At 38.2% G+C, this 13,424-nt stretch overlaps 1 protein-coding gene across 1 annotated transcript in view; it reads right to left on the bottom strand.

Moving 5' to 3' along the window:
• Positions 1-4,492: 4,492 nt before the first annotated feature.
• Cert1 (ceramide transporter 1) overlaps positions 4,493-13,424 on the bottom strand; it is a 131,380-nt gene continuing 122,448 nt past the window's right edge. Inside the window, 4 exon segments of the mRNA XM_063258366.1 lie at positions 4,493-7,541; positions 11,652-11,788; positions 12,625-12,754; positions 13,267-13,395. Coding sequence (XP_063114436.1) covers positions 11,661-11,788; positions 12,625-12,754; positions 13,267-13,395 — 387 coding nt within the window. The 3' untranslated portion in view covers positions 4,493-7,541; positions 11,652-11,660.

Raw genomic sequence — 13,424 nt, 5'->3', positions numbered from 1 at the left:
AGGAAACCCAGTAAGCACCCATAAAGCCAGCTGTCTGCCTAAAACTGGGCTTTATATCATCCACTTAAAAGCTTATAGGCACCTTGCATATGGTCATTGTAACTTGCTGCAAAAGTGTCAGAAGTAGTGGAAGTTGCCAGGCCTGCAGTCATCCAGCCTGTGTGGCTTATGGCACAGCTTTGCTCCCCTGTCGTTTTGTGAAATGGTGACCTGGAATTGAGAGGACTGGGCAGAGTGGGGACAGCTGAGGAAATGATTCTGGCTGCCAGCACTCAAGTCAGAGGCCTTTGAGGAAGCAGATTGAGATTTTTGGTCCTTGTGTGATGAAAGAAACCTGAACCTCGTGGAGCTGGCAGGAGCTTGTCTTCCCACTTTGTTACTCTAGGCTCCTCCAAGTCTGGGTGCACTTCCTGCTGTGCTGTCGCCTCATCTAGGGCAGAACCCAGGAGAGCTACAAAGTATATTTACTTCTGTGTGGGCCCAGCTTGCCCATGGTTCCTTCAGCTGATCTGAATATCCACTTCCCCAGGCCAGGGCACTATTTTTTTTTTTTTTTTTTTTTTTAAGGGCACTTTTTAAGTTAAGCAAGCTTACCAGTGGTTTGCTGGTCTCACCTGGATACTTGAAGGTTTGAACTGAAAGGTTTTGGGAGATAGCGTATTTGTAACATGCTGGGATTCTGCTTATCAGGTCATAGAACCCAAGCCCTCTGTTCCCCACAGGAAAGTGGCAGACACACAAGTGTGTTTCTTGATGAATCATATATACATATACTGAAGTTAAGTATGTTTTCCCTCTGGAATTTGTGGTAAATCTTGTTTATGTTATCCTCAGGACTGAGATCTTTTAACACAGATCCCACACATTTACAGGTCTTTGGTGGTTGGATGGCTAATAAACATTTACTGCAAAGCAAAAGTCATTTACAGTACGGGAAAGGCTGTGTTGGAGCTGCGAATCCAGAAACCTCCCTTCTAACCTTGCTATGTCATTAACTGGCCAGAAGCTTTAGGTGACTCACCTCACTGCCCCTTGTCCTTTTCCTTATTGTAAAATGAGCAGGTGAACCTGGCCAATAAGGTCTAATCTAGCTCTAAAAAGTCTGTGGAGTGCTGTTTGTTCCTGCCTCACATGTGTATGTTATCTGCAATGAATCATTCTTTCATCCAACAACAGAAATGAGCGTTTTCTCCAGTGGTTGAAACACGGTTCTCCTGTGGATACCTAAGTTGGGGGAAAAGCCCAGGGTGGTGGGGGAACCTATGGCATGTGTGCTACAGTGGGCTGTTTGTATCACCGAAAGCTCTGAGAGGCTCTCCATCCCTGTACTAGAGCCATCCCCAGAGCACCACAGATCCACGGCAGAAGTGGCCCAGCTAGCTGTTTTCCTTCCACCATCTTTCCCTAGAAGCTGCACAGCTCACCTTCTGCATCCTGGGCCCCTGTCGGTGGTCACAGCATTTGCCTCCTTGGGATGCTGGGCTCATCCGCCACGTCCTTGGCTGGGAAACTGAACTTCTTTATAGAGCTTGAGCCCCAGAGGAAAAGGAGGTAATGGAGTTCATCTTTTTGTACTTAGCATGTCCTCCTTAGACAGCTTTACCATTTATCCCTTGCTCTCAAATCTGGACCTTCTTACTGAAATGAACAATCCTTCGGCCCTCCAGTTCCATCTGTTCCTTCTCCCCACACTCCATCCATCCTGTTGCCTTTTTGCACCTCACACACTATTTGAAAATGTACACATCTGAGTTTAGGTGCACTCAGAACAAGCACCCAAGCACATTTTTAGCTGCCTTAACTCCTTAAGTTTGCATATATTAACCCGTTAATTATATAAAATGGGAGTCACTGGCATTTCTATAAAATACCTTTGTGATTATGCCCAACCTCCCTTCTTCCATCCTCTTTACACTTCTTTCCACAACCCCAGCCCCAGTTGCTCAGTTCTTCTGCCTGATGATTCCTGTTTTTTCCACATACTTCCTCAAAGCATCTAAAATGTATCATCTTGCTCTTCCCTAAACAAATGACTTGCTTGAGATCAAAGATATTCAAGTGAGAAACCGAAACACCTTTAGTACTCTTCCTTGTTTGTTGAATACATGGTAACCTGGCACATTTGGAAATTCACTAAGAAACACCAACAAATCTATTGGCTTCTAGGCAAGCGGTCACTGACAAATTAAATCATAGCTTTAGAATGGATGAACACTAGTTGCTGGGGGTGGTCCTGCACATGAGTGTGCTCTGGAGGGCGGAGGCCCCAGGGGCCAATCCCCAGTCTCCCGGCAAGATCTTTAAAGCTAACAATGTGCACAGAGATTGAACTTGTTAAAACAATTCATTTCCTACTTTGAGAATGCTGAGTAAAAAGTTGTAAATCTTAAGTGGCTTAACTCTAGTGTCCCTTATTTGATACTCCTGATTTCAAAACCAATTTCCTCTCAATTTGGATACATTTCTAAAAACATTGGTTATAACAAAAATGATGAAATCCAGACGTTGTTTATTGCTGTATCTCCAGTCCTGGCATACTGCCTACCATGTAGCATGTGCTAAATATTACTGTGCTGATCCCCACCACCAAAAGGAAAAACAAAAAACCCACTAATTTTGATGACAGGCTTGGACTCTGACTAAACTTTGGCTCTGCTACCATGATCCTCTGCTTCTGGACCCAACCACCCTGAGTTCCAGTTCTAAAGACAGCAAAGGAACAGCTACAGTGAACTGACTTGGTGGGATCCCAGCACTATTTCTGACTTGTGTCAAGTCATTTTGGGGCAGGCAGCTCCTAGAACAGTGACAGAGTACTGAGACTTACCCATGGGTTGAGAGGACTAAGATAAAATGCTATTCCACCGCTCCACAGTGGTGTTTCCTAAGCTTCGTGTTCATCCCACTAAGCAGGAGTACAGGAAGGTCCACAAGGCATCAAATGGTGGTCAAATTGTTGACTTTCTATACCTGATGGGATTTTATAAGAGACTTAAATATTCGGGACTCTGTGAAGTCAGTACTGAGATGAGAGTAGGCCCATACCATAAAAATGTTAACTCTCCAAGCATGTTAGCTCTTTCTAGTCTATCAAATACTGTATTCTACATACTAAAGCAACAGGTGTTAAAAAATAGGACATAATGGACATTTACTAGTCAATCAGTATACATAAAACTCTGGCCTGTTTTCTCATCTGTAAACAATGGGTGGTACTGCTAAGCCCTACCATCACGGTAAAGACATGAATAGTAGTGCCTGGGACTACACTAGAAACACACTTATTCAGCACCTCAGAAAAGCCCGAGTTACAAAAATCCTGACTGGGCACCTTTTAACAGCTTCAAGGATCTTTTGAGTTTTATAATTTTATTCTAGTATTAAACTGAAAGAATTCTATGGAAGAAAAATAATGAAAAGGCCAAATAGCTTAATATTAGGTGAAGCTACTCAAAATACAGAGATTGGAAGATTCACAGAAAATCTGCTTTAGTACACACAAGTGAGTCATGTAATCAAGCTCCAACAATGGGAAGAAAACTTAAAGACTACAGTGTAAGAACCCAATTTGAAACTGGTAGAAGTACACCTTCTTGCAGGTATACTCCAAAGTCAGCCTTAGGTAAAAATTAGAATTGTTAAAACTGTTCTTGGAAAACACCCAAGGAGGATGATACGCTCATTTCTCAAGGGCCCACAACAACCAGATGTCCCATAGTGTTCTGGATTGAGCACCTGGCTTGTATTTACAGGTCACTGTGAACATGTATCTCTGAACACTAGGAAAAAAATAGTAATATTGAGTATCTTTCAATACCACCTTGGAGGGACTCCATTCTTGAAACCCACATTTCTGTTCTGAAGGTTTTTCAGGGCATAAGCTCCCCAAGTGCAACAAGTAGAGTTGACCCATGTTATTTACATGAATCAGAAATTATTTGTAGCCTAAATTCATACAGCTAAATTACAAGTTAAATGCCCATGATTCACTGAGATTGTGCTTTCATTTTAGAAATGGCCAATACATGACTTCACTCTAGCAGTTTTCTGAAACTTCTGCAGTATCTACACACAATTTTAAATTGGTTCCCATTACACATGCATGTGTATAACATGATGAAAACTGACAAAATATTTATCTGTATTACATGCCTTGTACTTCACACATCCTATCCTGTTGTTGTTTTTTTTAAAAAAGATTTAGGTTGTGCTGATACATACCTGCAACCCCAGCTACTCAGGAGGCTGAGGCAGTAAATTGAGAGTTTGAAGCTAGCCAGGGCAATTCAGCAGAACTTTGTCTGAAATAAAAAGGACTAGGGATGTTGTTCAGTGGTATAGCACTTGTGTGGCACACTTGAGGTCCTAGGTTCAATGTCCAGAACACAAAAAGAAAAAGAAAAAAGGAGAATAAAAGATAAAGCTTTTAACTACTCAGAGAATCATGTAGGCTACCATCTTGGAGTTAAGGAAAACAAATCAAGCAAGCACATTTGTCCATAATATTTTAATACTTTTCCACTTTTAAATACTGGTTTAAATTTTTTGATTGTAACATGGAAGATCCAACTTTATTATTTTTTTAAAAAATCAGAATCATAAAGCTATTATAGTTACACTCTACTCACTCCCAAGGTACTTAATAATGATGTTTTGAGTCTGCAGATAAAACAATGACAATAAGCCAAATACACCATCAGTACAACCTGGACTAAATACTGGTGAAGTGTTTTAATCAGACAAACAACCGATAAGCTTAAAGATGACCACAATTTCACAGGAGAGCCAGCTTGGCCCAACTAAAAATTTCTCAATAGTAATTGACACTGATGTACAGGTGTACAATTAGCTGATGAAACTGAACAAATAGAAAATCCATTCTCCTTCATTTTTTTTTCTTACCCCTTTCCCTCCTTCCTCTCTTCCTGGGTCTGGCTGCCCCTATAATTCCAAACCAACGGCTGCTCCTCCTTCACTGCAAAACCCAGAGTCTTGAATTCCAAGTGAAACTACTCTCTTATTCTGCTCAATTAACACTCAAGTACAAAATCACTGACCACCAATATTTTTCAGGTTTCTAACACAGCATGAAAAAGTGACTGAGTAGAAAACAGAAAAAGGTAATTTTTGTTTTCTTTCTGCTTGGGGGAAGAAAATTATCTATAGATTAGAAAATGTATTTAGTCTGTAGGAATCAGCCAAATGAAAGTAATCCTACAGGGCTGAAATACTGTCTAAGGCTGGTACCTTTCCAAATTTCACATCTTCTGAAACCTTCCCATTTTCCTGAACTCATTTCTAAATCTGATTGGGCAGGTGGGATTAACTCCAGTAAAGTACCAGTACAGTTATCTAAAGGTAACATGTATCTTTTCATTCTTTTTTATACAAATATTTTTAATGTAATCATTTTATTTACAGAATAAATTGCAAAAAGTATATCATCACATTTAGTGCAAATGCAACTAATGATAATTAAATTTTGATACTGCTTTGTAAACTTTCTATACCTTTGTAAAATATAGTTATCAGATTTAGTTATGAAAGAGTTATTTGTCTGTTTTCATGATGTTACCAGACATGGCAAACAGAAACACAGTGGGCACAGAGAGTTACACTGAAGACCTCCTTCAGTGCCTGTGAGTGAATGAACATCCCTCCCAAACCCTCCCAGTTCTCCCATCCCAATCCCACAGCTGATTTTAAAATAAAATACACATTTGAGGTATAAACTTTTTTTTTTTAAAACATCACAATATAAAATGCTAACTGGTGAAGTAGTAAACTGGTATGATAATTTATCTTTTTTGCCTCGCTAGCATTACCACCATGTAGGCACTTTTCTACGTAGTCAGATTATGAATAGCATTTCTCTGTAGTAAGGCATATTCCATGCACATCATTTAGAGAAAGGTAAATTAAAAAATAGAAAAGATTTATGGAGCATGAAATCTATGTGCATGTAAAGTAAGCATATGTTTTATATGTATTTTTCTCTCTGTACAGAATAATAAATATCACTACCTCTAATGCAAGTAATTCACTTCCAGGATTCTGCATATTAAGTGATCAGACTAATCCCATCATTAAATTATCACCTTGCATTTATCTTTAAGACTCTGTTACCATGTAGCCAAATGGAATATATACAGGGCATGTTTTATGTGACATGATTTTCTGCTTTACAAAATGGGTCTGGTTTCTGTGTTTCCAAAAGATGAGTAAGTCAGCAAAGCATCTACAAAATGTTTTTGTTTTACATAAATACACCGGTGAGTAAACACAATGAAGATCTGAAGTGGGCAGTCATTCTGACTTCAGTGAGTACCATTCCTTGCCTCAACTCCATGCTTCACGGTTTTCCACAGAGAACTAAAACTAAAAAAGGCATTTTACATGTTGAGTTCTTATAGCAACTAAGGAAAGTGTATCAGTTTGAATAAGGAGTCCTTTGCTGGGCTGCTGAAATCTGTGATCAAGACGCAAATAGGAGCAATTGCTCAGATTTTCTGTGTGTACCTTACAAGGTATCTTTCAAACTGACTCAAATGAGGGTAAGCAAGCATGTGTATTACAGAATACTAGATACATGTATTGAATCAAATGTCAAAATCTAAAGGCCAATTTGCCTTAACAAGTATACTGTAAATTCTGTTACAAATTTAAGAAAAACATAAGCTCGTTTTATCCTGACCATTTTACCAGAAAGCATTCAATATCCACAAAATTTGTATAGGTGTTTCTGTCTGGAGGCAGGCATAGCCAATTTAAAAATTACCAAACTGTGTTTGTAACAAACTGAAAAAAATCTGTAGCACATAATATACAACTAAAAAATACAATAGAAATAGAAAGGCTTTGGAGTGGGGGAATAAAGCTTTTTCACTCTTGCTCCATCAGAATCAAGGTTCTTCATAGGAGTAAGACTACAGAAAAGGCAAAATCACAGGTTACTGACAGCCCTCGGTTATTAAAACACTTAACAACATGAATCATTATAGAAATCAGCAGCAATGAATTCTATGATTATACAAAGCAAAAAAAAGTCAAAAAATTCTGGACACAGATTGACTGTAGGCCTGGACGAGTAAGCCCATCTGGATATCTGGTGTACGGAAAGCACATACCCATGTGCATTCCGCCTTTTGTGCTTTGCTTTTGTGCACAAAACCTGACAAAACCGAGGATCTTAGGCTGGACCATAGCAAATTAAAAATTCTGAAAAAGTACCCAAAATTAAAGTATCAATTCCTAGTTGTGATTGAGAGTGGATATTTTTCCTCTTTTAGGAGCAAGCAAATAAAAATTTAGCCACACACGTGTACTTGTACAGATATCTACAGCACATGCTGAGCGAGGAGGTCTACCAGGGGCAGCTAGTGTTGAGACGCTCAGCTTTACTACTGCTGTGTCTCTTCACGTCTGTGCACAAGCCCAGGGTGCTGGCTCACAAGTAAGACTGTAGGTCCTATGTTCCAGCTCAGGGCAGTCAACTTTTTAGTTTCTCCAACATGGAATGTCACACAGCCTTGCTTCAGTCACTGCAGGAAAGAAAACAACAAGCAGAAAGCTCTGTATTACCAACAGCTGCACAGACACAGTGCCACAGCGTCCTCCCCACCCCCAAGTTCATGGTATGCACAGGTCTGCTGAAATTATTTCTTAAGGATTTGTCATCTTTGTAAATGTAAAATTATTAACCTTATATACTTGAAGTATATTCCCTAATAAAGGAAAGAAATTAGAAATATTTTGAAAATTAGAAAAAAAATTAAAAGAACAATGTGCAACCAGAAATCTCTGACTTTTTATCCCATAAGCTGGCATTGTCTTCCTCTTAGCCTTCAATAAGACCATACTATGTAACACTACTAATCAAGAACTTAGAAACTTACTCTAGCTGTGGGAGAGAAGTTCGTCTTACATAAGAAACAAACAAGCTCAAGCCTCTTATCTAAGTTTTGAAATGTGTAAAATATGTTTAGACCTCATTAACTCTTCACAGAACTTCTCTGAAGGTGACACACTACTGAAAGTTAGTACACTTGCTCCATCAAAATTAGGTTTTTAATGTTAGGATCCACATTAAACATGCATTCTCCACAATAACAATGAGAAAAAAAATGCCATTTTGGGTTACCAAAAATTTTTACCACATGTTAAGGTCTGAATTTGGGTCTCTATTAAAAAGTTCAATCTACAGTAAATAGCTCAGTTGTCCAATGGTTACAACGTCAAATTCTCTACTACTCAAATGACAAAATCTGAAAAATAATTTGCGTCAAATTCTCTACTACTCAAATGACAAAATCTGAAAAATAATTTGCTCAGTGTTTGTAACTCTACTCAATAGCTGAACTAAACATTTGACTTGAAAAACCCTGTGCAGGCCAATAGAGCTGTGTCGCATCTCGCCATAGACACAACACAAGTGCCACTCTTGCCCAGACAACATGGGCTGTGTCAGTGCATTCAAACCTTCGTCACTGTGCTTTTCTTGTGTAAAATATCATGACCCTGGCTCCAAAGAAAGTTAGTGATATCAGCAGTAAAGCTAAGAAGAAACCTGTGAGAACCATGATAGAGTTATGAAATTTGTTATAGTCCTGGAAAAGTGAATTTATAATTTTGGGGCCTCAAAACCAATTCTTTGGTTTTCCACTGTTTCTTATGGGAAAAATATGTTCAGTTCTCAAACTTTTTGGTCTATGAACACAAATTTGGATTAAACTGAGCTTGACAACTGAGGTATCATTGTTTACTCACAGAGCTAGGGCTGAGTTCTAGCCAGTGTATGCCTTCATATACCTTTGAATTCCATATCCACCTACCAACAATGCTACCTTCTTTCACAGAGATCAATTTTTTGTTTGTTTGTTTTTTGGATAGGGCCTTGCTATGTCACCAGGCTGACCTCAACTCACAGCAGTACAATTGCCTCAGCCTTCTGGGTGCTGGGATTACATGCATACACCACCACACCAGGCCAAATGTTTTTTTAAAAAAGATTTGACTTCCTTTCTCTCTAGGTCCACTAAACATAAATGTGCATATATGTGTACTTATATATACATACATACTTGGTCAATAAAGTAGTGTTCCAATTCAGTATCTGGACACAAATGCTGTTAGGGTTAACATGTTTGTTTCAAATGACTGAAATATTATTCTTGAAGACAGCTGAGAGCATGTTCAACATACTACTATAATTTCTCTCTCTCTTTTTTGTACCAAGAATTGAACTCAGTACTCTGTACCTGCCAGGCAGGCATTGTGCCACTGAGCTACATCCCCAGCACCTGATTTCTTTTGTCCAATGTAAGGTTCTACTTTTTTCTTGCTTAGCCTGAACATCTAAGTTGTTCTGGTAAAAAAGGCAGGAGAAAACATCAAGGAAGAAGACCTTTCAGTGAGAAGAAGGTGAAAATGAGAGAGGATATATATATATATATATATATATATATATATATATATATATCCTCGGTCTTGGTTAAGGTCAATCAGAAACACCTGGGAAACCTTAAGGACACAGCAAGAGACACAGTGATAAGTTGCTACAGTCATGAACCACCAGTTTCTGATTTATTGAATAAATACAACACACAGAAAGAATACACAATGTGTCCAGAGACAGCTACAGTAGTTCTAAGGTATAAAGTATTCTAAAAACAGTCAAAGCATTTATGTAGCACACTTAAAATGTGAAGAGACAGAATCCCTAAAAGATCAGGCTTTCCAGTGTGAACTGTTGAGGGAAATAAGATCACAACCTGCCTAATATCTTTCCCATAACTGTGTTCCTACGATGAGCTAGATAACACTTGTGTTAGTATTTCTGACAACAACTTTTGCCTTTGTGGCTTATTTTTTTTTTTTTTAAAGAAAGTTACACCGTAAATAGTATAAATCAGATTTAATAGACTAAAACATACAAAATGAGAGAAACACAATTAAAACTATGCTGTGAAGAGGTGGGGCAGCAGGAGGGAGAACTTTTCATCTATCACACTGGGAAACCTGAGGTCTGTTTCATACAGTAAGAAAGCATATGGAACCAGGCACTCTAATCCACCTTACTGCTAGTGCCATGGTAAAATGAGAAACCTCTACAGAGCACAAGATCTGCACCACAAATACACAAACCCCAAGCACAGCCAGCAGTTATCACAGGTAGTAAGTTATTCTACACAAAGGCTTTTTTTGAGACAAGGCCTTGCTCTGTATTGCAGGCTGCCCCTGATCTCAGTATCTAGCCCAGGATGGCTTCAAATTCAGGATGACCATGTTCTCTACACACAAAACTTCTGAAAGTAAAGTGACATAAGGACACAATTGTAATGTTGTCCTAGCAAATACTAGAAAGATGTGTCAGCTCATGGTCATCCCAGCACTCTGAGTAGGAGACTGCAAAATCAAGGTTAGTCTGGATGAGTTATTGAGACCCTGTCTCAAATTAATAAAAAGGGCTGGATACAGCTCAGGTTGAAGGCCCTGGGTTCAATTCCTAGTATGGTGAGGATGGCAAGGAGGGAGGGAGGTGGAGGAAGACAAGACAGAACTTTATTAATCTATCAAACGTAGACCTGGTTAGATTACGTATATCTACTGGAGATTAAAGCTCATCAATATGAAAAATCTTTAAGATAAAGTAAATGGAAATTCAAGATGCAGAAAGGTATATGGTATCGTCCCCTTCTCCTGCTTTTGGTACTGGAGACAGACCTCAGTTTGTCTCACACTACCACTTTGTCATTGGACTTAACCACCCAGGGTTTTACCACTGAGCTACACTAGCAGCCCTTTTTACTTTTTTTTAATTTTGAGAAAAGGTACTGGTAGATTTCCAGGCTGACCTCATACTTGAGAGCCTCCTGCTTCAGCTTCTGGAGCAGCAGGCTTTACAGGCATATGCTATCATACCTGGTCTTCCTTTTAACAACACAAAAAGGGGAATACACTTGTATTTCCTTGTTCAGACATTTAAAAAAAGTCTCCAGGAAGAGACACTAGAAATCAGTAACAACATATACAATAATATGGATATAATGTAGAAACATTACAAAATACTTGTGGACAAAATAGGTGAATGACTGGAGGTATCTGAAACTTCTGAAACATGTTAATGTGTTTACTTCTTAAAAAATCAGATTCTAGCTCATTGCATAAAGATGCTCAATGTTTTCACTGGTTGACAGTAAATACACTGAAGCAACAACTCTAGCATTGTGGGATGTGTTAATAAATTCTACAACAGTCACATGACATGAGATGAAAGAATGAGACAGTTTTATTGTTTATATTGGAAGACTGTCAAGATTATTGCTAAGTGAAAAAAGAAAGCTGGAAAATAGTAATTATGGAATACATTTTAAAAAACACTCAAAATATCAGTATCAAATGTCAAAATACCAAGAACAGCAGCATTTTCTGGGAAAGGAAAGAATACAGGGAATTTGTACTTCTAACATTCTATAGTTCTGTCATTGCAAAATTCCTTTAAATATTATTAGCTGGAAAAAATAAAGTTTTAAAGGCAACAAACTACAATCCTTTTATGTGGAAACATCAAACAACATCAACTACTTTCAACAACTGAACCTAGTATCCGTAGGGTCACAACAGTCAAATTAAATTTATGTATCTTCCAGTACCTGTTAATACTAGAACAAAATAGGTTTTCCTGAAGTTTTTTCTTGCACATATGCAGTAAAGCGTTTTAGAAATTTAGGGTACTCTCGCTTTGCCACTGCTCTTAACACTGAGGCTGGTGCCCATCCTCCGGGATTTACTGCAAGATAAAAGAAAATTAAAGAAAAGAAAATTAAATTGTATTAAGATACTATGCTTCATATTTCTTTCTTGGCCTTTTAACAACTCCTCATGGTGGAACACTTGGCATGCCTTAAAGCTGTGATCATTGGTTCTTTTAATACCCACCAGATGTAATCAGAGAGTAAATAAGAGGGCATTTATCTTTCACAAATGTTCTTGGTTCCCTAAATGACATGCAAATATTACACCAATATTCTAAGCTACTTAAGGTAGATTTTCTTATCAATCTCTACAATAACCACATAATAACTTCACTGAGGTATCAGTTTCTTTAAACATTTTATAGAAATGAGTAGTTGATTAGAGCAACTGCAATGACAATGCAGGTGTGCAGATGGGTGTAGTAAGGACCCAAGTGAAGAAAAAGGCTCTCTGACAGCATGAAGTGAAATAAATATCAAAGTACCAGCTACCAAGCACTCTGAGAGTAGTGTCTGAGAGTAGTGATTCAGAAAACTAAAAGCCTGAAAGAAAAAAAAAAAATTTCCTTCTCCACTGTTGCTTCTATTCTTAGTTATAAATATAGTCTATCAAATACATAGCAAAATGGTTCTTAAAACCAAAGATATACATATGACAGTGACCTAGAGATGAAGTTTGAAAATTCACCCATTCAGCCCCAACTTCAGAAATTTTCATGCACCTGTTCTAAGGTAAAATTAAGGCTACTGATTTTAGAATTAATGAGTATAAAGTCTCCCCCAAAATTCTGATATACAATTCTCCAAATACTCTCTCAAGGATAAAATTTTAAGTCATTTGGACAAAATGTTTGAAACAAAAAATACATACCATTAGCTACATAGGTAATCTTGCATAGAATGTTTTCCCTGCTTATCTCCTGGTCTCCTTCTGGTGGGCTTACCAAGGTTTGACAAATTATAGCAACATTTATTTTGGCACGAACACATCGGTTGTTTAGCTGCCAAAGTAAACAAAAACAGAAATGTACCAGTGTAGTAGATATTCACCATTTTACAATTTCTAGTGTCCTAATACTACATTAGTTTAATCATAACAACTCATCAAAATATTGAACAAAATCTTACAAGCACCAATAAATAATATTTAAAAAAACTGATTTGATACTGACATTACCCCTCCAAAGTAGTAAAGGAAGCTAAATAAAAGTAGAAACTAGTTTTGTGGTACCTGATAACTGCTTGAGAGATACCGGGGAAGTATCCTACAGTACTGACTATCTTTGCAGCTATTTTACCCAAGCTTGGAAAGGAAGATGGCCCTGGTAGGATGTTCCCAGCCAGGACTGCTGCTCAGAGACAACATGTGGGCTGTACTGTTCTGCAGTCAATCCAACATGACACACAACTTCAAAGCAGCATTATCCAACCAAGTGTCTGTGTTCAGGAGGTAGGGAGGGAGTGTTTGTCCTTCTGCCCTGCACTGTGTATATAGCTTTCACACTGTACTCACAGGAGCACTGTCATGATCCACAGAAAAATTACAAACTATCCAAGTTTCAGGGTCATTTTCAGTCAAGGCTGGTATCTTGCGAATAGCAGAAAGATACAGCACATCTCGCTGAGAAGCAGGCCATACTCTCTGTGGAAAAATTAAAACTCTTCTGAAAA

This window comes from Cavia porcellus, unplaced genomic scaffold (genome assembly GCF_034190915.1).
Source record: "Cavia porcellus strain 051 isolate PalLab524CR breed Dunkin Hartley unplaced genomic scaffold, mCavPor4.1 scaffold_11, whole genome shotgun sequence".
In the NCBI taxonomy this organism is placed as follows: Eukaryota; Metazoa; Chordata; class Mammalia; order Rodentia; family Caviidae; genus Cavia; species Cavia porcellus.
Note: the sequence above shows the minus strand (reverse complement) of the source record. Positions and strands in the feature narration are given on the sequence as shown.